At 59.1% G+C, this 27,103-nt stretch overlaps 2 protein-coding genes across 2 annotated transcripts; one reads left to right on the top strand and one right to left on the bottom strand.

Moving 5' to 3' along the window:
- The first annotated feature begins 1,227 nt into the window (after nt 1-1,227).
- Nucleotides 1,228-3,422, top strand: Ndufb7 (NADH dehydrogenase (ubiquinone) 1 beta subcomplex, 7, 18kDa). The gene is made up of 3 exons (XM_013034233.1): nt 1,228-1,422; nt 2,892-3,060; nt 3,240-3,422. The coding sequence occupies exons 1-3, from the start codon at nt 1,311-1,313 to the stop codon at nt 3,370-3,372; spliced, it is 414 nt and encodes a 137-aa protein (XP_012889687.1). The 5' UTR covers nt 1,228-1,310; the 3' UTR covers nt 3,373-3,422.
- Nucleotides 3,423-3,492: 70 nt separating this feature from the next.
- On the bottom strand, nt 3,493-21,453 carry Tecr (trans-2,3-enoyl-CoA reductase). The gene is made up of 13 exons (XM_013034232.1): nt 21,313-21,453; nt 6,439-6,489; nt 5,923-5,974; nt 5,609-5,653; nt 5,417-5,520; nt 5,234-5,349; nt 5,057-5,162; nt 4,381-4,453; nt 4,251-4,294; nt 4,097-4,154; nt 3,922-4,010; nt 3,770-3,815; nt 3,493-3,686 (listed from the first exon to the last, which is right to left on the bottom strand). Exons 1-13 carry the CDS (start codon nt 21,325-21,327, stop codon nt 3,559-3,561), a joined length of 927 nt encoding a protein of 308 aa, XP_012889686.1. The 5' UTR covers nt 21,328-21,453; the 3' UTR covers nt 3,493-3,558.
- Nucleotides 21,454-27,103: the final 5,650 nt, after the last annotated feature.

Genomic DNA, 27,103 nt, shown 5'->3' with positions numbered 1-27,103 from the left:
ACGGCGGGCTCCCAGGGTGCGGACGGAAACCCCCTCTGGGGAGGGTCCCCCCCCAGGTGGGGTCCGGATGTTCCCCGGGGCTTTACCCGGCTCGGGCTTCTCACCCGGCAGACCGTGAAAGGCTGTGGGCGCCCCGCCCGCGCACCCTACAGAGGGAGGGCAGAGGAGGAAGGGGGGCTGGGCAGGGGGGGGGACGGAGCCCGGGGAGGGCGGCCACATCTGACAGAGACGCAGGAAGCTCTCCGAGGACGGCTGCCGGGGCCTGGCTCTGCCCCCCACCCCCGGCCCCAGACGTGTGGCCTGATGCCCCCCACCCGAGGGCGAGCATGCCAGGCTAGAATATCCGCATCTCAAGACCTTCGGAGAGCCCGAGGCGCACACCTGTCATCCCAGCCACTGGAGAGGCCGAGGGCAGGAGGACCCAGGTTTGAGGCCAGCCAGGGGAAAAAGGGACTAAGACCCCCCATCTCAACCAATAAACAGGCCGGGGTGGGACACGCCTGCCATCCCCCGCACTCGGGAAGTGTAAACAGGGCGGTCGGGGTTCAAGCCGACCCAGGCCCAGAAATGAAAGCGAGACCCTAGGCGACTAACGGGAGCAGCCAGCGCTGGCGTGTGGCGGGAGGCCCCGCAAACGCTAGGCCTGACTCCACCCATCTGATTGGTCCCTTCTTCTTGACCTACTCATTTATACAACACTCTGATTGGTCACTTCGGATTGGTCCCTCCTGTTTTTGCTGTTCACTCAAGCGACCACCTGATTGGTCCCCTTTGCCCGCCCTATTTAACTCATGCGACAATCTGATTGGTTGCTCTCCACTCCTCCGCGCGGCTCTCCCTGCTCGTCCCTGCACGGGTCGGCTTGCTTTCTCCTCACATAAACCCCTGGATCTGTCCGTGTTCTGCGGTTGCTGTAACAGAATGCCTGAGGCCAGGGAACTTTTTGTTTCACTCTTTTCTTTTTCCAGTCCTGGGGCTTGAACTCAGGGCCTGGGCGCTGACCCTGACCCGCTCTCCACCAAGCCAAGCGCGCTGCCACTGGAGCCGCCGCCGCACCCCCGGCTTTTTCTGAGTAGCTAATTGTAGGTGGGAGTCCGCGGCCCGGCCGGCGCCCCGGAGGCCGCGCGTGTCCCGCCTCCGCCCGGCCGCCAGGGGCCGCGCGAGCCCGGCCGGGAGCGCTCGGAGCGCTCATCTCTGCGCTCCCCGCCGCGGTCACCGCAACCGGAAGCCGCTGCGCGCAAAGCGGGGCGGGACTTCCGGGCGGGAGCGAGGTGACCCCGGTTGCTGCGGGGTTCGGCGGCGGAGCAGCCATGAGGGCGCACCTGGCCCGGCGCTACCTCAGCGATGGCTCGGGGGAGCCCGACCCCCTGAATATGCCCGTGTTTCCGCCCGACTACGGCCTCCCGGACCGCAAGGAGCGCGGTGAGGCTCAGGGCGCATGCGCGGGGCGAGAGGCACGGGACCCCGACACCGCGGCCTCGGGACTGGGCTCGGCTCCGTGCTCGGGCGGGGGGGGGGGACGCAGGGGACCCTGCCTGGGGACCGGAGGGAAACTGAGGCTGCGGCGGCGGCGAGCGAGTGCCCCTCCCGGAAGGACGGCTCGGCCAGGCCTTGCGTTTTGGGGTGTCGTGCTAAGCAAGCCCTGGGGCTGCGCTGTGGGGCACCAGCTGTGGGCCAGGCCCCAGCCCCAGAGCGCCCATCCCGCCCCGAGCTCCCGCCCGCCCCGTGGCCCGCCGCTCACGGGCTGGCGGGGCCCAGTGAAGCTCTGTCCTTCCTGAGCTTAGGCTAAAACCCCGGATCTCCCAGCCATCTGGAATGTTCTTTCCCATGTTCCTGCCTGCCTCGCCCCTGGCCTGCGCATGCCACCCCTCCCAGCGTTCTCCCCTCAGCCCCTGCCTTCCCTCCACATTGTGCCCTGGTCAGCTTGTGTCACCTTCCCCTTTCCACCGAGCACCGTGTGGGTGCCGTGTGTGGCCGAGAGGAGGGAGGGGCCGAGGCCTGTAGAGGTGCGATTTGGGTTCAGGGAGGACCTAGATGGGGGGGAGGGGGGCGAGACTAGGTTCATCATTGGAGGGAATCACAGGAGACAGATCTGGGCAAGGGAAGCCTGTCCCAGGGTGGTGGGGGGTGGACACCCCAAGACGTGTCGGGCAAACCAGGCCCTGGTCTCACCAAATCACAGCCTGGACGCTGGTGACACGAGCCAGCTCCAGGGCAGAACTGCGGCCTCTCCGGGAACATAGTTTGAGGTTTGTTTTGTTTTGTTTAGAGGGGAGGCTTTTTTGGGGGGCGGGGAGTGATCGTTTGTCAGAGTGAGTGTGTGACTGAGGTTTGATCTCAGGATGAGCATGAGGACTGGAATTGAGTGCTTGAACTGAGTGTGTGCTCAAAGCTAACGCTCTACCACTTAAGCCACAGCTCCACTGCCAGCTTTTTCGTGGTTCATTGGAGCTAAGAGTCTCATGGACTTTTCCTGCCTGGGCCGACTTTGAACCGCGGTCCTCAGATGTCAACCATCTTGGCAGCCGGGCTTACCGATGTGAGCCGCTGGTGCTGGGCTTAGGTTGCTGGTTTGGTTGTTGTTAGATGGGTTCGATCGGGGCCCTGTGCTTGCTGAGCGGGTGCTGTGCCGGCGAGCCCCCTCCCCGCCCGGGGGTGAGCTTGCTTCGCCTTGCCGCCTGGGCAGGGAGCAGGGGAGGCTTGAGGGGCCCCGGGGCCCTGGATTCAGGGAATGGCGCCCCGCTCTAAGGACCCCAGTCAGCCTCGTGAAGGGGGAGGCCGGCGGCCAGGACTTCGCACGCGCGTGGGGCGGATGGGGGGCACCCACGGTGCGGAGGGTCCTGGTGCGGAGGGCGGTGGACGCTCAGCCCCGCCCCGCCCCGCCCCTGCAGTGATGGTGGCCACGCAGCAGGAGATGAACGATGCGCAGCTGAGCCTGGAGCAGCGCGACTACTGCGCCCACTACCTCATCCGCCTGCTCAAGTGCAAGCGCGACAACTTCCCCAACTTCCTGGCCTGCAAACACGCGCAACACGACTGGGACTACTGCGAGCACCAAGAGTGAGTCCCGGCCACGCCCACCGCCGGCCACGCCCACCGCCGGCCACGCCCCAGCCCCACCCACCCCGCGCTCCTTCCCAGCCTGCCTCTGCTCCGCCCACAGCAGGGAGGCGCCCTTCCCTGCTGGGCCCTGGGGGTCCGGGCCCCGCCCGCAGCCTGAGCCTCTTCCCTTCCCCCAGCTACGTGATGCGCATGAAGGAGTTCGAACGCGAGCGGCGGCTGCTGCAGCGCAAGCATCGGAGGGAACAGAGGGCAGCCAGAGTGGCCAAGGGCGAGGTGATCGGCGAGGTGGGCTTCGAGGTGGCCTTGTAGGGGCCGCTCCGCCCTGTGAGCCCGCCAGAAATAAACGCCTGCCTGCAGGCACGCCTCAACCTGAGTGCATGGCTTACTGTGGGGAGGGGAGCATGGCTGGAGACAACACAGGAGGTCCAGTGGGGCGAGCAGGCAGTTTTATTCGGGGTGCGGGAGGGTGGGGCCGCCCAGGGACAGGGCTGGGCGCTATAACAGGAAGGGGATGATGGGCATACGCAGGGGCGGGTAGTCCCGGAACTCCTTCAGGTAGCTGCGGTGCTTGCCCTTGGCCCAGATGGTCATCTGGGTGAAACCCACCAGGGAAAAGAGAGCCACTGCGGGGTGGGATGCAGGTGTCAGGGCGAGCCCGGGAAGCGGGGGCAAGGTGGGGTGCTGGGGAGAGGAGGGGGGCGCTCACCTGGCACACACTGCGTCATGATGGCAAAGCCGATCCAGGACCCCACCTGTGGGCAGCTCAGGCCGGTGAGTGCTGCTGTCTTGTCCACGTTCCCCCACAGAAGACCCCACATGCCTCCCAGCCCAGGGTGGGGGAGACCAGGGCGCCCTTACCTCGTAGGTGTAGTTAGGGCAGGATACCAGCAGGAAGAGCCACGTGAAGGGGTTCTTGGTGGGGTATGGGATCTTCCTGGTCTTGGACCCTGGTGGGGCCCAGGGCGGAAGGTTGGAGCCAGCCCCCGGTCTGACCCCACCTCCCCCTCCCCGGCCCGCCCGCACCCGCACTCACCCGCAGGCCGCAGGTCCCGCAGGGCCATGTGGATGGAGAAATTGCCTAGCTGGCAGATCTGCGAGGCGGAATGAGCTCAGCCCAGAGCCCTTCCCTCCTCCTGCAGCCCGCGCCCCTGCTCTGCCCACGCCACCAGCCACCCCAGCCTCCTTACCACGAAGATGGCCAGTGCCAGCTTAACCTGCTGAGCGCCGTAGGCTACGGGGGAAGCACAGGGAGCCGTGAGGGCAGGCTGGCAGGGGGAGGGCGCGGGGAGGGGCGCGATCCCATCCGAGGACACTTACTGGGGGGCGTGTAGAGCGGGTGGTTGATGTAATACGCCATCCAGGCCGCGAAGCCCCAGTAGTAGGTGCAGTTCTAAACATGAGCCGGCAGGGAGAGAGGCAGGGAAGGGACAGGACAGGATGGTGGGCGAGGGCGGGGCGGGGCCAGCCAGGGCTGCAGCTCTGCCTTACAGGCGGGGTGGAGGCGGGGCTCCCCAGGGGCGGGGCCAGCCAGGGCTGCAGCTCTGCCTTACAGGCTGGCTGGAGGCGGGGCTCCCCAGGGGCGGGGCCAGCCAGGGCTGCAGCTCCGCCTTACAGGCTGGCTGGAGGCGGGGCTCCCCAGGGGCTGGGCCAGCCAGGGCTGCAGCTCCGCCTTACAGGCTGGCTGGAGGCGGGGCTCCCCAGGGGCGGGGCCAGCCAGGGCTGTAGCTCCACCTTGCAGGCTGGCTGGAGGCGGGGCTCCCCAGGGGCGGGGCCAGCCAGGGCTGCAGCTGCCTTGCAGGCTGGCTGGGGGCGGGGCTCCCCAGAGGCGGGGCCAGCCAGGGCTGCAGCTCTGCCTTACAGGCGGGCTGGAGGCGGGGCTGCCGCTCCGCCGTAGACTGGGGTGGTGGGCAGGGTTTGGTTGTGGCTGGGCACCCGGGGCGGGGCTGGTGGTGGTGGGTCCCTGCGCAGGCAGGCCTGCCAGAGCTCCCCTCACCTTGAAGATGTTGCGCAAGGGCATGGTGCCGTGGGAGAAGCGGTGCACGAAGAGAGTCTCCAGCAGGCGCTTCACGTAGTGGAAGGAGTGGCAGATGCAGGCGAGGCTGTGGGGGAGGCGGGCTCAGGGCGCCGCGGCGTGGGCCCCCCGCCCCCCGCCCCCGGGGGCCCCACTCACTGCACCACCGAGTGCCGACTGGACGTGAAGTCGTATTTGTGGCCGTAGATGAAGGGCACGCGGAAGTAGAAGAGAAGGTAGATGAACAGCGGGCCGGCGTACTCGGTCAGGAAGACCTGGGGGCGCAGGGGGCGTCACGGGCGGGCTGGCCCGCGGGGCGGAGGGCGAGGGCGCGGGACTCACCGTCACCCAGCTGATCTGGGCGCCCAGGTCGCGGAAGTAGAGCGTGGCCGTGGTGCCCACGGGCAGCTTCTGCAGGACATCCTCGTCCTTCAGGGACTTGCCCTCTGCGGAGAGGCGGCCGGGGCTCAGGGCTGCCCGGGGCCCCCTGCCCTCCGCCCAGGGAGCCCGGGACGCCCACGCGGCCCAACTTACTGGGGTCCAGGCGGAGGGACTGGCGGGCTGGGTACCACTGAGGATCTGCAGAGACAGTGGCGGTCACAAACCCGGCAGGCTGCGGCCACCGTGTGCCAGCCCCCGGGGGACCCCGCGGGCCGCCCGCCCTGGCCGGGCCACGGCAAGAGCGCGGGCGGGACAGGACCCGGACGGGACGGCAGAGGCGGCCTTTGTCCTTCGAGAGCCCCGCAAGGGCGTTCCCACGATGGCCGAAGCAGGGCGGGGTCGGAGCACAGGCAGGTCTCTGCCTGGGGTCGCGGGAGTGGGGGGCGGTAGGAACCTTGTGCACTCACGGGTCTTGGTGAAGAGGTTCTTGATTTCTGCAATGGTGGCCTGAGGCTCCACCTGGAGGCGGGGTGGGGGGTCAGCTGGGGAGGCCAAGCTCCAGGCAGACACAGGGGGTGGAGACCGGGGCTGCTGCACTGGGGAGGGGGAGTCAGGGCCCAGCCCCCCCCCCATGGTCCAAGCTGGAGCAGCAACGCCCTTGGCGGCGTGGAGCTGGGGTCCCAGGCACCCAGGATGGGCCCAGCTGGTGAGGAGACAGTAAAGTTTCCCATGGGTTCCACATCTGCCTGGGGCTGCTCTATGCCTTCCTCCCAGGGGGTGACATCGCCCCCCCCCCCGCCACGCCTCCTTCCCAGACACCAAGCCCTACAGACTCCCCAGCCAGAAGCCGACTTCCCGGCCATACACCGAGGGCCACAGATAGCCACGGTGCCCCAGACACGGGCAGTGCCTCTCCTGTGTCCTGCGGCGGGCAGGGGTGGAGCGCAGAGGGCTGGGCGCAGGGCCCCGGGTGCCGGTCCTACCTTGTCCAGGAAGCAGAGTTTCTCCCTGGTCTTGGCGTCCAGGATCTCCACCTCGAAGAAGAGAACAGCTTTCTTAGCTTTCTTGGTGGCCTTGGGGGGCGTGGGCCGGGGAAAGCAGTCGAGACTGGGGCTCAGGGCCTGGCTGGCCTCACGGGCGACCAGGCTCAAGCTGAGGTCCATGCCGCCTAGCCCTGCTGTGGCCGCCCAGCTGCCAGCCGTCAGCCCCACCACCCACCGCCCAGGGCCGGGAGGTGATCAAATTCTGCCGCGGTGCTGGAGGGGAGCCTGTGCCTGCCCTGGCACCACCAGCTCCGACGCCAAATGTAACCCGAGTGGCACCAGAGACGCAGCCCAGCTAAATATAAAACCCTCCCGAGCGGAGCCCCCCAGGAATCATGCCACAGTGTTCTTCAGGGGGAGCCCGAAAGACGCATCCCCCTACCCCCCCAACAGCACAGGGGCAAAGGGGGAGTCAGCTCCCAGCCCCCACACACATTCCCACCTCGCCCAGAGAAGGGCAGGGGCCTTCGGCTACCCTAGCGCCCAGGGAAGGCCTGGCCTTGGGCGGTGTGAAGGGGGGGGGAGCCCCAACGATTCTGAGAATCCACAGGGCTCATCATGCATTTCCTTGCTGAGCTGTGAGACACAGGATCACTTTCCTTGTGAATCTGTGTTCCCAGGCAGGTGACACATTCCACAGCCTGGCCCCCGAGGGGGAGGGGACCCCGCCCTTGCCACCTGTGGCTGTGTCCAGGGCCACCTGTAAGTCAGCACCTGCCCCCCCCCCCGCCCCAGCAAGCAAACCCTTCAGCCAGGTCCTGAGCCCCCAAAGGCTAGGGGACACAGCCTAGGACAGGGCAGAGTCAGGACAGCCCAGGGGAGTAAGATCCATCCTGAGGGGTGGGGGGGGGTCAGGGCGAGGCGGGACTGGACCTGCAGGGTCCCCAGGGAGGGGCAAAGGGCAGATGCCATAATCCGGGCCTCGTTCTGGGCCAGCCTGTCCTTTCCCACCCAGGAAGCTTGCTGGGGAGGCCAGAGGGGGTGTAGGCGGGGCCTGGCAGGGCTGCCTGGTGACTGCAGCCCCCCGGCTGGCTGTCCACCCGCCCGCCCCCCACCATGGGCATCAGCCTGGCCCCCAGGAAGTGCTGAAGGTCACCTACTGTCCACACTGGGCTCTCCCCAGCTCTGTGGCCTTGAGCAGTGGGGGAGCTGAGCCCCACCCTAGGACAAGGCCAGAGAAGGGACCAGGGTAAGAGACAGGTGGGCAGCCAACCCTGGAACCACGCGCCCCACGCGGCCACAGGGACAGGTGGCCTCTGAGTTCCTGCGGAACCACTCAACACCTTAAAATACAACCAGCCCTCTGCCTGCTGCCAGCTGCTGGGGGGCGGGGCTGAAACCCTACCCTCCCCCCCAATCGGGGGCCTCGGCTGGCAGGAGGGGGTGGCAGGGAGCAGGGCGGTGCCCAGAGCCCAGCAGCCACAGCCAGACCACAGGGAAGAGGAGCCACGGGCACCCCACAAAGGTATGCCAGGGCCCCAAAGCCCCCAGACCCCGCGCAGGCTCTCGCCAGTGCAGGTGTGAAGGCCCCTGTGCCTTCATGACCCCCAAGGCGCACAGCGCACAGCCCACAGACGCGGGTGGGAGGGCGAGAGTGGTGGCAAGTGGTGCTGGGCTGCCTTGTTATTTTTTGTGCCAGCTCTGGGGCCTGGGCACTGTCCCTGAGCTTTTTTACTCAAGGCTGGCGCTCTACCACTTGAGCCACAGCACCGCTTCCAGCTTTTCTGGTGCTTAATTTGAGATATGAGTCTTACAGACTTTGCTGCCCAGGCTTTCAACCACAATCCTCAGATCTCAGCCTCTGAGTAGCTGTGTTTACAGAACTGAGCTACTGGCACCTGCCTGTCCCTTAACTTCACTCCAGTCTGGGGTTCTATCACTTGAGCCAGAGCTTCACTTCTGGCTTTTTGCTGGTTGCTTGTAGAGAAGACTCACGGACTTTGCTGTCTGGGCTGGCTTTGCACGGAGATCCTCAGATCTGGGACCAGCAGCTGGGATTATAGGTGTGAGCTACCAGTACCCAGCTGGGATCTCCTTTTTTTATGGGTTGTAGGACCTGAACGCTGGGGCTGTCCCTGAGCTCTTCAGCTCAAGGTGAAGCGCTCTACCACTTGAGCCACAGCTCCAGTTTTCTGGGGGTTTATTGGAGATCAGAGTCTCATGGACATTGCTGCCCAGGCTGGCTTTGAACAGCGATCCTCCGATCTCAGCCTCCTGAGTAGCTAGGATGACAGGCGTGAGCCACTGGCGCCCGGCTCCAATCTCCTTTTGGGACAATGAAACTTGAAGTTGTGGAAGGAGGTGAGGGGTGCTGTCACTAGACTGTGACTTCCACGGACACAAACATGTCTGCGTGCCAGGCAAGAGTTCCCCCGAGGGCCACCCCAGACACCAACGCAAGCATTCTAGGGGGAACAACAGGCTACAAGGACCCGTCAGAAACAAAATGAAATGAGACAAAAGGCCGCAGGCCAGGGGAAACGGCAGAGCTCCCTGCCGGAGGCCCCCACCCTCTCCACCCTGCTCTAGGCTGGCGCAGTGGTGGGGCAGGGCTGGAGTGGGAGGGCCGGGCAGGCAGCATGGCCCTGGCAGAGGCCGCCATGAAGGGAGCGCACAGTGGACAGAGGAGGCCTGGCGGGGCGTGGGGGGGTCATGGAGGCGTGGAGGGGCAGCTCTGCGCTGACAGTCCCACTAGCAGGGAAGGAATTCTCACCCAGAGGCCCGAGATTCCTCAGCCCAGCCAACAGCAACTCCTGCTCGGCCAAGGTCAGGGCGTGGCCAAGGGCCAGGGGCACGACCTGGGCGGCCTGAAACCCACCCGGCAGTGGGTGGGGCGGGGCTTCCTCTAGCCCCGCCCAGAGCCACAGGCAGCAGCCCCCACAGCAAGGTCCCCGCGCGGCTTGGGGGGAGGTGTCCTTTGGCTGTCTCACCCTGTGCCCCAACACCACAGACTGCTTGGGCCTGCAGCGCCCTGCTGGGCTCAATCCCCAGAACCTCCCCCAAAACTAGCAATCCCCAGAGAGGACCCATCTGCCTCCTCTAGACAAGGCAGGCGCTGTCCTGAGCCAAACCCGGCCGAGCCCCCACAGCCCCAGCTGCCACCACCCGCCCCTGCCTCCCTCATCCTCCACCCGCTGAGGGGGCAGCTCGGGGTTCCCAGCAGCAAGGATCAGCCTACCAGGCCAAGCAGGGTGTGGCTTCCAGAAAAGCTGGGGTGCCCCTTGCCAGTCACCTCTTTGAGGTGGCACTACAAGAAACCCTCAGGAGCAGGGCTTGGGGCCCAGCGCTGCACAGCCGCCTCAGCTCTACCATGCCCAGCTCCAAGGCCAAAGAAACAATCCCAGGCTTCAGCCCCAGAGGCCCAGACCCCTCGCGAGCCCGAGCCCCACAACTCCATCCAAAAAGTGCACGGTGCCCACCATCAAGCTGCCACAACTCATATTGAGAATATATAGTGGGCTGGGCATGGTGGTGCACATCTGTAATTCCAGCACGTTGCAGGAGGATCAAGAGTTCCAGACCAGCCTAGGATAAGTACCCCTGGGTGAACTGGAGCAGTGGCAGCTGCGCAGTGGGGTTCGGGCTGGCACAGGAATGCCCCACACAGCTAGTGGCAGAATCCCAGCAACAGCAGACTGGCTTGGTGGGGGAGGCCCCGCAGCCGGGCCGCTCTCCACTGCCCCCTTGTGGCCATGGCCTCTGGTCCTGGCTATGCTGGCCCAGGGCAGTCAGTCATCAGAGAGAGCAGGACTGGACAGAAGGGAGCCCCAAGCCTGGCTGTGCCACCCACTCCCCAATCGAGAGTCCACGGGTTCCCCAACTGCGGGAGGCCAACACCAGGTCCCTCCCTCGCCTGGCCTGTGTGGCGATTCTAGACTGTCAGGGAGAATGAATGCATGAGGTTGAGGGACAGATAACCGCAACTTCTGGCACTGTGGACAACGCAGGACGGCGGAGACAAGTAGCCAGGAAGTGAATCCCTGGGCACAAGGCCCATTGGGCCCAAGGGCACCAGCCATGCCCACATCTAGGGCAAAGATCTAGGCAGACGGAGAAACAAGTGCAAAGGCCAACTTGGTGCCAGGGGCTCCCGCCTGTCATCCTAGCTACTCAGGAGGCTGAGATCTGAGGATCAAGGCTCAAAGCCAGCCCAGGCAGAAAAGTCTGTGAGACTCTTATCTCCAATGAACCACCAGAAAACCGGGAGCGGTGCTGTGGCTCAAGTGGTAGAGTGCCCGCCTTGAGCCAGATGCAGACTGGCCACATCAGTGAATGGTGCTGACTGAGAGCAAGTAAGGAAAGGGGCAGCCGGACAGACTGCAGGGCTGCTGGCCGCCTGCTTCTGGCTGGTGATGCCCCTGCTACCTGGAACTTCAGTGTGGCTTGGCGGAGGGATACAGGTGGAACGGAGGCCAATAGGTACTGCCAGGCACTGGGACCTGGGACTGCTTCCACTCAGGACCAGGCAGCCACCGTGGCACAGCTGGGAGGCTGAGAAGGGCAGCGGAGCCACGTGGGGCAGAGGTCTGAACCCGATGATGGCTACAAGAGCAAAGTGAAGGCCAGGTCACCCCATTACCCCCCCCCGACACACACACCATGCTGGGCAGCCTGGCAGCACCCAGGCGGCCTATGCAAGGAGCCAGGAGCAAAGTACTCCCTGTGGGGCCTGGGCGGGCTGGCTGGGGGTTCAAGCCCCAGGCAGAGTCGACGCCTCTCATCACCAACGCAGGCCCCCGTTCGGCCCTTCCAGCTTCTCCCCCCTTTTGCTCTCCAGAAAACCACACTGCTCAGCTCAGCTGCCAGGGAGTGGCACCGGCCGCACCTGCTCGGCCAGAAATACCTCCTTCCCTGCTGGCCGCAGCCTGTGACCTCGTTTCTCCATGGCACCCCGGGGCTGCCATTGCGCCAGCCTCCCCGAGGCGCCATGGTGGGAACAGAATGTCACCCAGGGTAGGAAGGGCGGACAAACACCAACCTCTCACACCTGGCCCGGGACCAGGCCGCCGCTGGGCTCACCTCCGGGACCAGCGCCGGGGGCGGGGGCTGGCAGATGTGACCACCACAGACCCCAAGGGGGACTAGACAAGGGCGCAGGGGGGTCGGGAGGGGGGGCTCTCAGCCCAACAGCTCACAGGGCCCACCGAGAGCCCTGCCCGCTCTGCCCCCTCTAGCAGACAGGACGGCGTTCAGACACAGGCCACGCACACAGGGGAGTGGTGTTCTCTGGCTGCTTTGCTGCCGCAGGCAGAGGCCCACAGAAGCAGGGGTGCCCTGGCACGAAGGAGAGGCAAGCTGCAGGGGTGAGGGCCAGCGTGCCTGAGCCTCGGCCTCTCCGTTGCACACACCAACCTCCTCGGAGACCCTCAATTCAGGTAGCATGGCAATTAAAGATGATCACTCTAGCCGGGCGCCAGTAGCCCCCACCTGTCATCCCAGCTACTCAGGAGGCTTGAGATCTGAGGATCGAGGTTCAAAGCCAGCCCAGGCAGGAACGTCTGTGAGACTCTGATCTCCAAATGAGCTGTGGCTCAAGTAGTAGTGCACTAGCCTTGAGCAAAAAAGCTCAGGGACAGCGCCCAGGCCCTGAGGTCAAGCCCTGGGACCAGCTCACAAAAAGGAAAAACAGAAAGAAAGAAGATTGAAAAAGATTACTGTTAGAGGGACGTGGGACTCCCTGTAATCCCAGCACTTGGGGGAGCTCACTGCCAGTTCAAGGTCAGTCTTCACCACTAAGCCTGTCTCCAAAGGCAGCCCTGACCGCTATGGCGCCACCTGGAGGCTGCAGACGTCACTTACACATCACACTCACCAGACAGCTGGGACCCCCGCACCCGCAGCTCACGCCTCTAATCTGGCTCCGCAGAAAACTGTGTGAAGGCGGCTGGGGGCAGGAAAGCGGTGAGACTCTTATCTCATCTCCTAGTAACCAGCCAAAGGGTGAGCAGTGGGGCTGTGGCTCAAGTGGTAGGGCGTCAGCTTTGAGCACCAAAGCTCAGGGACAGCACCCAGGCCCTGAGTTCAAGACCCAGGACCAGTGCGTGCACGCATGCATGCATGCACACCCACCCCCCACAAAAACAGAGGCCAGGTTCCGGACACCAGCCCGAAATGCCTTAGCACAATTAATGCTCAACAGCACACCTCGGGAAGTTCTGGGGACCCCACTCAGGTGCACCTCGCCCCCCGGCCCCCAAAGAGGAGAAGGGACCCCGCGTGTCACTGGTGACCTCACCTCACGTGGTCTCTCCATCTCTGGGCAGGAATGCGCTGCCCAGCCAGGAAGCTGCGCCAGGACCAGGCACCCACAGTCACCCGGGGCCCCCAGGAGCCGCCCGCCCCTGACCGCCCACTGCGCCTTCAATCCCCACTGCAGGCCGCCACCAGGTGAGTCCCCCACGAACCCCACCCACCAACAGCCCAGCCTGGCACCCAGCCCACCTCCTGCCCTCTCCCACGGCGTCTAGCTGGCACTAAAGGCATCCCCGACATAGCTAGAATGAGACAGGGTTCTTTTGTGTGTTTGTCGGTCATGGGGCTTGAACGCAGGGCCTGGGCGCTGTCCCTCAGCTCTTCAGCTCAAGGCGGAGTGCTCTACCCCCTTGAGCCACAGCGCCACTTCTGGTTTTCTGGTGCTTCATTGGACATAAGAGTCTCACGGACTTTCCCACAGGGGCTGGCTTTGAACCTCGACCCTCAGATCTCAGCCTCCTTGGTAGCTAGGATGTCAGGCGTGAGCCACCAGTGCCTGGTTGAGACAGGGTTCTTTTTATGATGTTGTCTGTGGAGCCGGGGCTGGAACTCGGGGCTAGCACACCCAGGCCAGTGCTTTTCCCCTGAGCTCCATCCCAGCCTGCAGGGAAGGGTTTGGGACTGGGATTTTTGTTGTTGTACTGTGTGTGGAAGTCTTAGGATTTGAACTCAGGGCCTGCCTAGCATTCTACCATTTAGAGTCTCAGGGACTTTGATGCCCAGGCTGGCTTTGAACCACAACTCTCAGACCTCAGCCTCCTGGGCAGCTGTGATGGCAGAGAGCAATGCCCAGCAATGAAGTGAGTTTTGGTGCTGGTGGTATAGAGGAAAATGCTTCAATTCCATAAATTTCCTCTGAGTTCTAGAACCTTCTGCTTAGAGCTAAGGAGCAGTACACCTGGGAAGCCCCCACCCCACCCCTTTGCCAAAAGCAAACCCTAGGACCCCCAGATGCAAAAGAGTGTTCCTCTCAACACCAGCCCCGCTGTGGGTCTCCAAGAGCCACAGGGCTCGGCTGCCTGGGGCCAGCACGCTGCGCCCCGCGTGTCGCGGTGGCCGTGGGTTCCTCCCCCACCGCGACCCGGTCCGCCGGGCTGCTGGGGTGGGCACGGCAGGCCCAGCCCGTGAAACCGGCAGCCTCTGCTCAGCCTGAGCTGGCACTGCAGAGCACGCGAAGAGCTCAGCCTGCGGGGGGCCTGCGGGGCGCCCAGGCCCTTCCCCTCACCAAGCCCTCCCGGTGCCTCGCTCCCTGACGCAAAGACTTGGTCACCAGCCAGGAAGACCTAGCAGTGATGGGCCCTGGGCTAGGCAGGGCTTCAGGGGCTGGGCTAACAGGAGGAGCGCAGAGATCCACACCCCGCCCCCTGCCCCCAAGGTCTCTAGATCAAGGGCACAGCATGGAATATGTAATACCAGGTGCTGAGAAGAATTTAAAAAAACACAACTGTCAGCCCGGGACTACAGGACATGCCCGGGAAAGCCTTCCTGAGCCGTGACCACCAGAACCACGCTGGCTCTCCTGAGAGCGTGCAAAGGCCCTGTGGCAGCATGGTGCTCACAAGGTGCTGGGGAGGGAGCTTGAGGGGAGCGGGTGAGGAGGTGCTCAAGCTTTGGGTTTTACTCTTTTTTTGTTGTTGGTGGTGGTCATGACAATTAAACTCTGGGCCTGGGCGCTGTCCCTCAGCTCTTCAGTTCAAGGCGAGCGCTCTACCACTTGAGCCACAGTGCCACTTCCAGTTTTCTGGTGGTTTATTGGAGATCAGTCTCATGGACTTTCCTGCCAGGGCTGGCTTTGAACCATGATCCTCAGGTCTCAGCCTCCTGAGTAGCTAGGATGATGGGCGGGAGCGCCGGCTTGAGTTTTACCCTGGAGCGATGCAGAGCTGGTCGAGTGCCAGCACTGGGGCTTCAGGAGGATCCTTGTCTTGCAGTTCAAAGCCAACTCAGGCAGAAGGGTCCTTGAGACTCTTATCTCGGGATAACAAGCAAAATAACAAAGTGAGGCTGTGACTCAAGTGGCAGAGTGCCAGACTTGAGCAATATAAAAAACAACTAAGGGAGAGTGCAAGCACAAGGGTTTGAGTTCAAGTACTAGAACCAGCAAGAAGAGAGAGAGGGAGAGAGAAGAAAGGAGGGAAGAGACTTGAGGGGTGCGCCTCAGGGGGAGGGAGGGGCGTCAGGACGAGCAGCACGTTGTGGCAGGGCTGTTTTTGGCACATGTGACCGGCCTAGTGTCATCCGAGCTACATTAGGGCTCCTACAGCACCTGGAATCTGTGAACCAGTCAACCAATAAAACGCATGCAAACTGGGTGCTAGTAGCTCACACCTGTAATCCTCACTACTCAGGAGGCTGAGATCTGAAGACGGAAGTTCAAAGCCTGGGCAGGAAAGTCCTTGAGATTCTGATCTCCAACGAACCACCAGAAAACCAGAAGCGGCGCTGTGGCTCCAAGTGGTAGAGGGCTAGCCTTGAGCAAAAAAGCTCAGGGATCGCGGCCAGGCCGTGAGTTCTGTTAGGTAGAATTAAATCAATGGCCGAGGAGAGAGAGAGCGGCCTGTGGTATTGAGGCTGAGGAAAGGTTTGTTTGCGAGCTGCAGGCCGCTTCTGGTCAAGTTGGAAGCCCAAGCTGCTGGAAAAAGGGTCAATCCACAGCGAGGGCGAGACTCCAAGTGTGCCAGGTACCCAGGCAATGCAGGTACCCAGCCAACAGGAGAGAGGAGTCTGCTCTGCCTTCCCATGACGGCAAACCTTACAAGTTCAAGTCTCAGGACACACACAAAGCAGGGCACTGCAGGGCAGGGCCGTTTTGGGAAGCACAAATAGGAGGCTCATGGTTCATGCAGGCTCAGGCAAAAGGAAAAGACCCTATCTCAACTCATCAAAGCAAAAGGGCTGGGCCAAGCCGGGCTCGCGTGGCTCACGCCTCACGCCTGTCATCCGAGCTACTCAGGAGGCGGAGACCTGAGGATCGAGGTTCAAAGCCAGCCCGAGCAGGAAAGTCCTTGAGATTCGTATCTCCAGTAAACCACCAGAAAACTGGAAGTGGTGCTGTGGCTCAAATGGTCCAGCGCTTGCCTTGAGCTGAAGAGCTGAGGGGCAGCGCCCAGATCCAGAGTTCAAGCCCCACGACCGACAAAAAAAAAAAAAAAAGGGGGGGAGAGGCTGGGACATAGCTCAAGTGGGAGAAGACCTGCCTAGCAAGCGAGGCCATGAGTTCAAACCCCAATACCACCAAAGATAACAATAAAAATAGTAACAGTTAATACAAATTGTGACACTCCCTCAGAGAGGCCCACCACACCCCCCACCCTGCCCCCTCCACCACACCCCCCACCCTGCCCCCTCCACCCAGCCCTCCTGAGAGTAGAGAGGTGGGGAGCGGCAAAGGGGACCAGGACCCACACCTGACTTGGAACCTCCACCTCCTAGATGGTGGCTCCCAGTGAATGTGGACCCTTTCCTTTTTTTCCTTCTTTTCTGATGCTGGGGGTGGAAGCTAGGGCCTCAGCCTACGCGGGGCCACGCCCCAGCCCAAGGTCCTCCAACCGCTGCCCGAGCTTGAGCAATCAAAGGCATTTTTTTCTTTTTCTTTTTTCTGTGGGCTGTGGGCCTTGAACTCTGGGCCTGGGCGCTGTCCCTCCGCTCTTCAGCTCGAGGCGAGTGCTCTACCACTTGAGCCACAGCGCCACTTCCGGTTTTCTGGTGGTTCACTGGACATCAGAGTTTCAAGGAGGGTTGGGAAGGTGGCTCAGTGGTAGAGCACTTGCCTTGCACGCATGAGGTCCTGGGTTCGATTCCTCAGCATCACATAAACAGGGGGAAAAAAGCCAGAGGTGGCGCTGTGGCTCAAGTGGTAGGGTGCTCGCCTTGAGCTGAAGAGCTGAGGGACAGCGCCGAGGCCCAGAGTTCAGGCCCCACAACTGATCAAAAAACAAACAAAAAAAAAATTGGGGGCTGGGAAGGTGGCTCAGTGGTAGAGCGCTAGCCTTGCACGCATGAGACCCTGGGTTTGATTCCTCAGCATCACATAAACAAAAAGAAAAATGCTGGAAGTGGTGCTGTGGCTCAAATGGTAGAGTGCTAGCCTTGAGCTGAAGAGCTGAGGGACAGCGCCCAGGCCCAGAGTTCAGGCCCCCACGACTGACAAAAAAAAGTTTAGAGGACTTTCCTGCCCGGGCTGGCTTTGAACTGCGATCCTCAGATCTCAGCCTCCTGAGTAGCTGGCACCCGGCAATCAAATTCCTTTTGCTCCAAGGAGCAACCAGAGACAGTCTCAGAGTAGCCCATGCGGGGTGGAGCGGCTCTTTTCACGAGTGTGCGCACCCACGCGGGGCCCCGCCCGCCCCTCGGTTCTGCGGCCAGGCCTGGCCCAGCTGCGGCTCGCGGCGGAGGGGGGCGGGGGGGAACAGGCGCTGACCGGTCCGGGGATGTCGGCCAGTGGCGCGGGGTGGGGGTGGGAATCCCGGGGCAGGAGGGGAGCTGGCGGGGGGGGGGGGCCGGGGGGGGGGGAAATGCTCCCCAGGCCGCCCGAGTCTGGAGCCGCTGCAGGATCCACACTTCCAGTGTCGCCGCCGGGCAGAAACAGCAATAAAACCTCCTTCCGGAGCTGGCCCTGCAAAGACCAGTGGCGGCCCAGGCCGGGCGGCCCGGGGGCTGCGCCTCCCGCGGGGCACCTCTCCCGCAACAGAGGTGACCCGCAGCGGGGCCAAACAGCAGAAAATCGCTTCTAGGTGACAGCCAGGGAGGCCAGGGGCACCTCGCGGGGGCGTGGTCGCTGCGGGGCGTGGCTTGCGCCGGGGCGTGGCTACGTCGTGGGGCGTGGCTCCGCGGTAGAGGGCTGGCCTAGCATCCTTGAAACCCTAGGTTCTATCTCCAGCTCCAATAAATCAAATAAACGGCACTTCCTCATCTCGCAGGCCTCTCCAGAGGCCAGAAGGCATCTGGGGGGAGTCTAGACTTCCCGCTGCACTGAAGGTCAAGGTACAAACCTATTCCTTTTTTTTCTTTTTTATGGTTTGAACTCAGGCCTCATGGGTGCAGACAGGCTCTCTACCAATGGAGACGCGGGCCCAGCCCTTCTTTCTTTAGTAGTTTTTGGAATAGGGACCGGGAGTTTTTTTGCCCAGGGCCAGATTGGCTCTCACTCTCCTACCTCTCCACTTCCAGAGCAGCTAGAATTACAGCCAGGCACAGCCACATTCAGCCAAAACTCCTCTTCCATGTGGATAACTGAGACCCTCTCTCACACTGTGTGCTAAATCTGAGAGGAAGCACCTCTTCCGCTTTGACTGACCTTCACCCATCAGAGAACAAATCTGCTTGCTCGTAAAGTGGGCTGGAGGACAACTCTTACTCCCTGCAGAAACTGTGGGTCTTCCCTTAGGTAGGGGAGCAGGAAATGCTAGCAGGGAACGATAAGAACCCAGAAAACTACAAAGATAAGGGCAGTGAGGAACTATTTCTCCAAGGTCATTTGGTTTCAGTGTTGTTTCCCCCTGCAGGGCTGGGGAGGGACCCTGGGCCTTGCACAATGCATCGTGGGTGCTCCACAGTTGCTCCACACCCGCAGCCCCTCCAAGGCCAAGTGAGATTGTAGCTCCCTTTCCTCCGGCAGATAGAAGGCTTGAGCAAGAGAGATCACATTCTCCAGGCCAATCATGCACCTTGGGCTCAGCCCAGCTTCCTGGGGGGCTGGGAATGTGACTTAGTGGTAGAGTGCTTGTCTAGCATGCATGAGGCCCTGGGTTCGATTCCTCAGCACCATATCCACAGAAAAAGCTGCAAGTGGCACTGTAGCTCAAATGGTAGAGTGCTAGCCTTGAGCAAAAGAAGCTCAGGGACTGTGCCCAAGCCCAGAGTTCAAGGCCAGAGACAGCCTCTCCCCCACCCCCACCCCCAAAAAAGACTATTTTGGTTGGGGATTTAGCTCAGTGGAAAAGCAATTGACTAGAAAGTACAAGGCCCTGAGTTTGGTCCTCAGCTCTAAAAAAAAGAAAGAAAAAGTCTATGAGACTTTTTTTCTGTGTACGCCAGTACTGGGGCTTGAATTCAAAGCTCCAAGCTCTTCCTGTGAATTCTAGCTCAAGGCTGCTGCTCTCCTACTTGGAGAGCATGCAGCTTTTTACTGGTTAAGCAGAGATAACAGTCTTAGACTTTTCTGCCCCAGCTGACTTCAAACTGTGTTCTTCAGATCTCTGCCTCCTAAGAGTAGCTAGGATTTTATTTATCTGACTTCTAACAGCAAGACTAAACTAGCTGTATGATGGAAAGCGTCTCCAGCTGACACCTCTCACAGCCTTTCCTCTTGGGTCTGGACAGAGAGGGTGATGAGAGGAAAAAGACATACTAGAAAAACCTTATTCTAAAGGCGGAGTTGCCTGGGAGGGAGGAGGTCGGCAAAGTGGTCACCTCTCATTCTCAACATCATGTCAAAAGTGGGGGTGGGGGGCCCTCACATGTGTGATCCCAGGTACGCAGGAGGCTGAGATCAGAGGATCACAGTCCAAAGCCAGCCGGAGCAGAAAAGTCCATGAGATTCTTCATTAAGCAGCAAAAGGCCACCAAGGTCCTGAGTTCAAGTTTTTGTATGAGAACAATGAGGAAGAAAGAAAAAAAGAATCTCTCTTACTTAAGAGGAAAATCCCTAGAGCTACTTTAGATGGAAGTTATCAGGGTCTGAAGGGAGGACGCAGGGAGTTACTGTTCCATGGGGGTGGAATTTGTCTTGCAGGATGATATCGAGAGATACACTGTGATGATAGTTTCCCAAGAACCTGAAGTGCTTTTCTTTCGATGCCAGTCCTGGGACTTGAACTCAGGACCTGAGCGCTGTCCTTGAACTTTTTAGCTCAAGGCTAGCGCTCTACTACTTGAGGCACAGCTCCACTTCTGGCTTCTTGGTGGTTCATTGGAGATAAAAACCTCACAAACTTTCCTGCCTAGGCTGACTTCAAACCTCCATCCTCTTATCTCAGCCACCTAAGTAGCTAGGATTATAGACATGAGCCTCAGGCACCAGGCCTACTTTTCTTTTTGAATTTCCCTCAATCCTGGGGGTGGATCTGAGTCTCTCTAATCATTCTGATCTGAATGACACCCCTAGCTCTTCTGTCTGCATTTAGTTCCTCAGATCGTAACTTGCTACTTTTGCCCAAGCTAGCCTCTAGCTCAACATCCATCTGTTCCAGCTTTCTGCATAGCTTGGAAAACAGGTGGCTGCACAACACTTAAAAATTTAGTCCCACTCAAGAGGAAATGTACTCATGACCTTACTCACGTAACTGAAACCCCAATGTACAGTCTCTTTACAATAAAAAATTAAAAAAATAATTTTAGTCCCAAACAGTAGCTCACATTTGTAATCCTAGCTACTCAGGAGGTTGGAATTGGGAGGATGGAAGTTCCTGGCTGACTTCCATAGAATGTGTTCAAAACCCATCTCAACCAATAAAAAGCTGAGCATTGTGAACCACGCCTACCACCCCAGCTACCGGGAATACATAAAGATCACTGTCCAGGTCAACTAGGACCAAATACAAGACCCTACCTGAAAAGAAAAAAAAAAAAACTACAAAGCAAAATGGGCTAGGGAGCATCACTTATGTGGTAATGCACATGCCGTCCACGCCGTAGGGTCTGAGTTCAAGTCCCAGTACCACCACCACCAAAAAAAAAAAAGGTTACCAGAAATCTCTCAACTTGTTAGTTTAAGGGTTTACTTAACATATTAACATAGTGGCTATGATGATCTGGATTCCTGTCTGTGTTCTCAGGGGCTTTGGACAATAAACTTGATTTCAATTCTAGAATCTCACTATCAGAGTAGAGCACTTGCTAAAAGGATTCTTACTAGGAATTAGAACGCCGGCTAAAGGTGGGCGATAATTATGGATATTTTATCTCCAGCTACGTTGACAAGCGCATCAGAAGAGACCGTTTTAAGGGGACAGGATATCCGCGGTTCTTCTGCCTTCTACGATTTCTCCGTGGTGATACACAGGGTTGGGGGATGTGACCTCTTGGGTCACCAGAGAGCGAGGTTAGCTGCGCTGCTGGGCGGGAGCTGGCGGTGGAGGGGCATCGCCCGCCCTCCCTCGCGTCCGGGGCACCCATCCAGTGGGAGAAGGAGGTGCAAAGGTCACAGATGGGGCCGACTGCAGCACCTAGACCTAAATCCGAGTCGATGGCGCGGTGCAAGACCGGGAAAAAGGATTTCGCACCGTCGCTCTTCCACAGGGCAGAGTCTACAATGCAGCCCTCTGGGAAAGCCGCAAAGAAGCTACGCACATTTCCCACCTTGTGCAGAGACACCCCCCCTCCCTCGAGAAAAGGCACCCCCAAAACAGCCTGGGTTGCAGATTTATAAATACCTCCCTCGCACATGCGCACTAGGATTTACGAGTGGCCCGGGACGCAGCATGCGCTCACTGCGCATGCGCCGTCCAGCTCTTCCCTCCGCGGCACTAAACGCAAGGTGTGGGGGGGGTTCCTGTGATCCCTCAAAGGAAAAAAAAAAGAGGCCTACGGTGGCCGCTCTGTCCCGGCTTCCTCCTTTCCTACCTCGTAGTGCTTCATGGCTATCCCGCACGGTGGCTCTGGCTGCTGCCGCGGCTAACGCTGCCCACCTGCACGGGACAGAACTCGGCGGCCCTCACACGCACTCGCGGCGGTCGCGCTAGACTAACTGCAGCTCCGCGTCCGCCCCGCCCCTCTCCTCCGCGCGCTCCCCGCTGGCCAATCACGGTAGGGCGCGCCCACCCTCGGCCCCCGCCCCTCAGGGGGCCGGCTTGTAGGAAGACTTGACCCTCGCACCACAGGTCTGACCAATCAGGTTGCGGAATCCAATGAAGGGGCGGTGCACGGGAAGGGGTGGCTGCAAGAAAGGACCGAGCCGCCCACCAATCCTGAGGGAGCCTGGGCGCTGCCCTTGTTGTCCCGCCCCCTCGCAGCGGTCGCCGTGGAAACCAAGGGAAGCGGCAGTTACCGCCGGGCAGGGAGGCGGGAGTAAGAAATTGAGTGACAGGAAGGGCAGCGTCCACGCGGCGGGCGGCGCGGCTGGATGAATGGTGGGTGAAGTCCGCGGTGGGCAGCTCCCAGGGTGCCCGGGGGTGGGTGGGGAGGCCTGGGATGGGGGAGTGAGGACTCGGGGACCGGGATGGAGATCCGGTCCAGCGGGGGACTCCATCGGTCGTGAGTGGCTGAGAAGGAACGGGGCAGTGGGGTGTGTACCCCCCAACTGCAACCCGGCCCCATTCTGGGGGTCCCTTCCCCGCCCTTTGCCAGGGACAGCCCTTCCCCCGTCTCGTCGGAGCTGCGTGTCGTCCAGGGGACTGCCGACCCCGTGAGATGTGACCGACCCAGGGGAATGTAAAAGCCCACCCCTCCCCTCGCCACTCCGGAGGCCGGGAGCTGAGGATCGCGGTTCGAAGCCAGCCCGGGCAGGAAAGGCCATGAGACGCTGCAGTGTACCACTGAAAAACTGCAAGTGGAGCTGTGGCTCGAGTGGGAGAGCACCAGCCTTGAGCACAAAAAGCTGAGGGCCAGGGCCAGGCTCTGAGTTCAAACCTCAGGACTGGCACCAAAGAAAACGAAAGACATGGACTCCCATCACAGGGTCCATAGCTCTGTCTGTCTGTCTGTCTCTCTCTCTCTCTCTCTCTCTCTCTCACACACACACACAAACACACACACAGGTCTTCAAGACAGGCTAAGGAGCAGTATCTCCTTCCCCTCACCTCTGTTCCAGGTGTTCGGCCCCGCCCCTGTCTGGTCACCTTCCCTGACTGAGCAACTCTACCGGACTCAGGCAGCCCAGGACAAGTTCCCAAAGGTAGGCCCTGATTCACTGGGGATCTGGGTGGGGGCAGGGGGTGAGTCACAGCTGGGAATTTTACACATCCGGATTCCTCTCTAGAAACTTCTGTGGCCTGAGTCTTTGGTGTGATAATGTGTCAACGAGCCGTGGCCCATAAAACCTCCACTGGGTCAAAACAGGTGTTTTTACAAGTGTGCTTCCATAAGGAAAGATCCAAGGGGGAAGGTTCACGCCTGTAATCCCAGCACTCCTGAGGTTGGGGCTGGAGATCTTAAGTTTGAGACCAGCCTCTGTCACAAACAGTCACAAAACCAATGGGCTTCTCTCCTCTTCTCCCACTCTCCCCATACCTCCCACCCCAAGCCCCAGAAGTTCTGGGGCTGGAATTCAGGATTTTGTGCTCACCAGATAGGTGCTCTAGCACTTGAGCCATGCCACAGCCCTTCATTTTAGTTCTTTTCCAGATAGGGTGTCACATTTTTGCCCTGGGGAGGAGGAAGGGTGCTTAGGACCACAATCCTCTTAAAAATCTCTCAAAATAGCCAGGATTACAAGTGCACCAACCACAACTTGTCCCCCCGTGGACCTGAACTACCAACCTCCAGATATCTACCTCCCTACTAGCTAGATTACAGGCATGCATCACCGCACTGGGCCAAAGCATTTTTTTCTGTTTGCAGTTGTGGAACCCACAAGTACCCCGAGGCCCTGAGTGTCCCGCAGGGCTTCAGTCTGCCATTCTTGGGAGGCTGGAGAGAGTGTTACTCCAGAGCCTGCCAAGTTTGAGGTGCCTTTGCAAAGTCAAGGAAGATGGATTGAACCCCTAAAATTAGTCACGGTTGGTTCCTCATTCTAGAAGTTTCTTTTTATTTTTTCTTTTGGTCAGTCGTTGGGCTTGAACTCTGGGCCTGGGCGCTGTCCCTCAGCTCTTCAGGTCAAGATGAGCGCTCTACCACTTGAGCCACAGCACCACTTCTGGTTTTCTGGTGATTATCTGGAGATAAAAGATTCAGGGAGTAGCCGGGCGCTGGTGGCTCACGCCTGTAATCCTAGCTGCTCAGGAGGCTGAGATCTGAGGATCGCGGATCAAAGCCAGCCCGGGCAGGAGAGACCCTATCTCCAATAAACCACCAGAAAACCGGAAGTGGCGCTGTAGCTCAAGTGGTAGAGCGCTCGCCTTGAGCTGAAGAGCTGAGGGACAGCGCCCAGGCCCAGAGTTCAAGCCCCACGACCCACCAAAAAAAAAAAAAAGATTCAGGGACTTTCCTGCCCCGGCTGGCTTTAAACCACAATCCTCAGATCTCAGCCTCCTGAATAGCTAGAAGTTTCTTGATGTGATCTAAGTAACTGTGTGTTCTCCATTGGTGGGTTTGGCGTGTGTGCGCTCGCGCTCAAACCAGGACTTGAACTCAGGGCCTAGGGCACTGCCCCTTACCTTTTTGGCTCAAGGCTAGCATTCTAACACTTGAGCCACAGCTCTGCATCTGGCTTTTTGGTGGTTAATTGGAGCTAAGAATCTCACAGACTTTCCTGCCCAAGCTGGCTTTGAACCACAATCCTTAGATCTCAGTCTCGTGAGTAGCTAGGATTACAGGCATGAGCCACCAGCGCCTAGCAAGGAGGGGGTTCGTTTGTTGGGGATGGGGTGGGGTTGTGTGTATAGTTCATTTTGTGTTTTTGAGACGTAGTTTCCCTACATAGCCCGGACTGTGCTGGAATTCTCAATCCCCCTGATTCAGCCTTCCCACAGCTAGGCTTACAATCATGTCTCCATGCCTGGCTCTCCTTTCTGTCATTTGGTGAGGGGTGGGGGACGGCGATGGCTTCTGTTGCTGTCAGGCTGATCTTGAACTCCTAAGCCTTACAGCTCCTCCTGCCTGAGACTCCTCAGTAGCTAGGGAACCCCTCGCGTGAGCATTGAAGTATGAGGAATCCTTTAGTTGGCCTCATGTGGCCTCCAGCACGTAGACTGTCAGCAGAAATAAAATCCAACCTCGGAGTGAAGACTGGCCCTTTGTTATCCCCGGGGTGCTGACACCGTGCCCGGGCTGGGCGGCCCCGCGGTGGGGGTAGGGGGCACATTCTGATGGCATGCTTTCATTCCGATCACAGTGGCTGATTCATGCCCAGCTCTGTCTTTTTAGCCAATTATGACACAATCTTTCGTGAAGTGGGGGAAGGACAGGAGCAGTGGCAGCTCTGAAGGCTCATCAGAGCTGAACCTCGAACTCCGGGGCTTGGAAAAGAAAAGCCAGGGTCATTTGGACGGCTCACACGGATGTGTTTGGTAAAGGACCTGGGCTTGGCCGGTTTCTGGGTGGGTTCGTGACTCTGCCGGTTCCTGGCAAGTGTGAGGGAAGGTGTAGCCAGATCAGACAAGCCAGGGCCTATTCCCAGTACTCTGCTGTGTCAGGAACCCCCCGGGAAACTCTCAAGCCCTATCTTGTCTTCCCTGGGATCTGTGCCTTATGTTTGTGTCTTTTTTTAAATTGCAGTATAATTTGCAGACAGTAAAAATTAGCCCCTTTCTTTGTACATTCTGAACTTATATAGTCAGGGAACAACCACTACATAAAGATACAGAACATTTCCAGCCGGGTGTGGTAGCACACACCTGTACTCCCCACACTCAAGAGGAGGAGATGGGACAATGCAGAGTTCCAGGCCAGCCTGAGCTAAATAGCAAGACCCTGTCTCAACAAACAAACTAGAGCACTAACATCATCCTTAAACAAATTTCCTTGTGCCTCATTTATAGCAGCTCCCCCAGATGCTGGTAACTTCTAATGTGCTTTTTATTCAGGGTTTGGGTGTTTTTCCCCCCACCTTTTCTAGAAAGCCAATAAACATGGAGCCACACAGCCTTTTGAGTGTGGGTTCTCTCTCTCTCTCTCTCTCTCTCTCTCACTAATACAATGCATTTGGAATGTGTTGTATCCATTGCCTCTTTTTTTTTTTTTTTTTGTCAGTTTTACTCAAGGCTACTTAAGCCACAGTGCCACTTCTAGTTTTCTGGTAGTCAATTTGAGATAAGAGCCTCATGGACTTTCCTGCCTGTGCTGGCTTCGAACTGTGATCCTCAGATCTTGCTCCATCCTTTTTATAGCTAATATTCCATTGTTGAGCTGGGAAATGTGGCCCAGTGGTAAAGTGCTTGCCTAGCATGCATGAAGCCCTGGATTCTGTGTACCACATACACAGAAAAAGCCAGACTGGTGCTTTGGCTCAAGTGGTAGAGCACTAGCCTTAAACAAAAGAAGGGACAGTGCCCAGGTCCTGAGTTCAAGCCCCAGGACTGGCAAAAAATTAATAATAAATAATAGTAATAGTAATAATAGTCCATCATGTATCTGGATCCCATACACAATCCAATTGGTTGTAATGACTTAATAATTAATTATTCCTCAGGGCCCATTTGTTCCATAAACATCAAGGGTTTTTCACTGGGTTTTTTCCCAGTGTCAGGGTTTGAACTCAAGTCTTTGGGCTCGCTGTTCTAACACTGCATCTCTGAGCCATGCCTTTGGCACCTTTTCCTTTTTCTTTTTTTGTACTAGTTATTTAATAGTGTCCTTACTTCCTGTTTTCCTATTTATTTCCCCCTTATCTAGAATGACAGAGAAGGGCCAGCACATGCAGCCTTCTACCGAGAAAGGCTCTTGTGAACTTTTCCACCCAGGCTGGCTTTGAACCACAATCTTCACCACCACAGCCTTTCAAGTAGCCAGTACTACATGGTGGGTTGTTGCTGCTGTTGTTGGGTTCTTGAGACAAGCCCTTCCCACATAGCCCAAGCTAGTCTGGAAGTTGAGGTCCTACTGCCTGTCCCTCCCAAGTGCTGGTATTACAGGCATGCATCACCATGCCTAGCTTGACCATAGGTTTTTGAGGTTTGTACACCCTACTCCCCACTAGGAGTTAGATTGCTACTTATGTGACTTTCACATTTCTGAAGGTCTTTTGGGTGAACAAGCAGAATTGGTGAGTGATCATTTGATGTTTTAAAATTAAAAGTTTTTTTTTTTTTGGGTCCGGTCGTGGGGCCTGAACTCTGGGCCTGGGCGCTGTCCCTCAGCTCTTCAGCTCAAGGCTAGCGCTCTACTGTTTGAGCCACAGCGCCACTTCCGGCTTTTTTCTTATGTGGAGCTGAGGAATCAAACCAGGGCCTCAGGCATGCAAGGCTAGCGCTCTACCACTGTGCCACCTTCCCAGCCCTAAAATTAAGTTTTGCTAGACTCCACTGGCTCACGCCTTTCATCCTAGCTATCCAGGAGGCTGACATCTGAGGATCTGAGATCTGAGGATCATGGTTTGTAACCACCCTGAGCCGGAAAGTCCATTAGACTCTTATCTCCAATTAGTCACCCAAAGGCCAAAAGTGAAGCTGCGGCTCAGGTGGCAGAACATCACAGCTCAGGGACTGGATTCAAACCTCAGGACTGGAGAGCACGTGTGCGCAAGCCCTCCGGATGGACTCCATGGGGCCCATCACCCAGGGCCCTGTCTGTCGGCTGATGGAGTACACTTACAAAAGTT

This window comes from Dipodomys ordii, unplaced genomic scaffold (genome assembly GCF_000151885.1).
Source record: "Dipodomys ordii isolate 6190 unplaced genomic scaffold, Dord_2.0 Scaffold184, whole genome shotgun sequence".
NCBI lineage: Eukaryota > Metazoa > Chordata > Mammalia > Rodentia > Heteromyidae > Dipodomys > Dipodomys ordii.
Note: the sequence above shows the minus strand (reverse complement) of the source record. Positions and strands in the feature narration are given on the sequence as shown.

What these genes read in the sequence shown, in the direction of transcription:
- Ndufb7 (XM_013034233.1), top strand. Translation starts at nt 1,311, where the DNA reads ATGAGGGCGCACCTGGCCCGGCGCTACCTCAGCGATGGCTCGGGGGAG. An exon ending in CCCGGACCGCAAGGAGCGCG is followed by an intron (nt 1,423 to 2,891) that starts GTGAGGCTCAGG and finishes CCGCCCCTGCAG; the next exon opens with TGATGGTGGCCACGCAGCAG. An exon ending in GACTACTGCGAGCACCAAGA is followed by an intron (nt 3,061 to 3,239) that starts GTGAGTCCCGGC and finishes CCCTTCCCCCAG; the next exon opens with CTACGTGATGCGCATGAAGG.
- Tecr (XM_013034232.1), bottom strand. An exon ending in GAACCTCTTCACCAAGACCC is followed by an intron (nt 5,654 to 5,922) that starts GTGAGTGCACAA and finishes CTGTCTCTGCAG; the next exon opens with ATCCTCAGTGGTACCCAGCC. An exon ending in GCCCTAACTACACCTACGAG is followed by an intron (nt 3,816 to 3,921) that starts GTAAGGGCGCCC and finishes AGCTGCCCACAG; the next exon opens with GTGGGGTCCTGGATCGGCTT.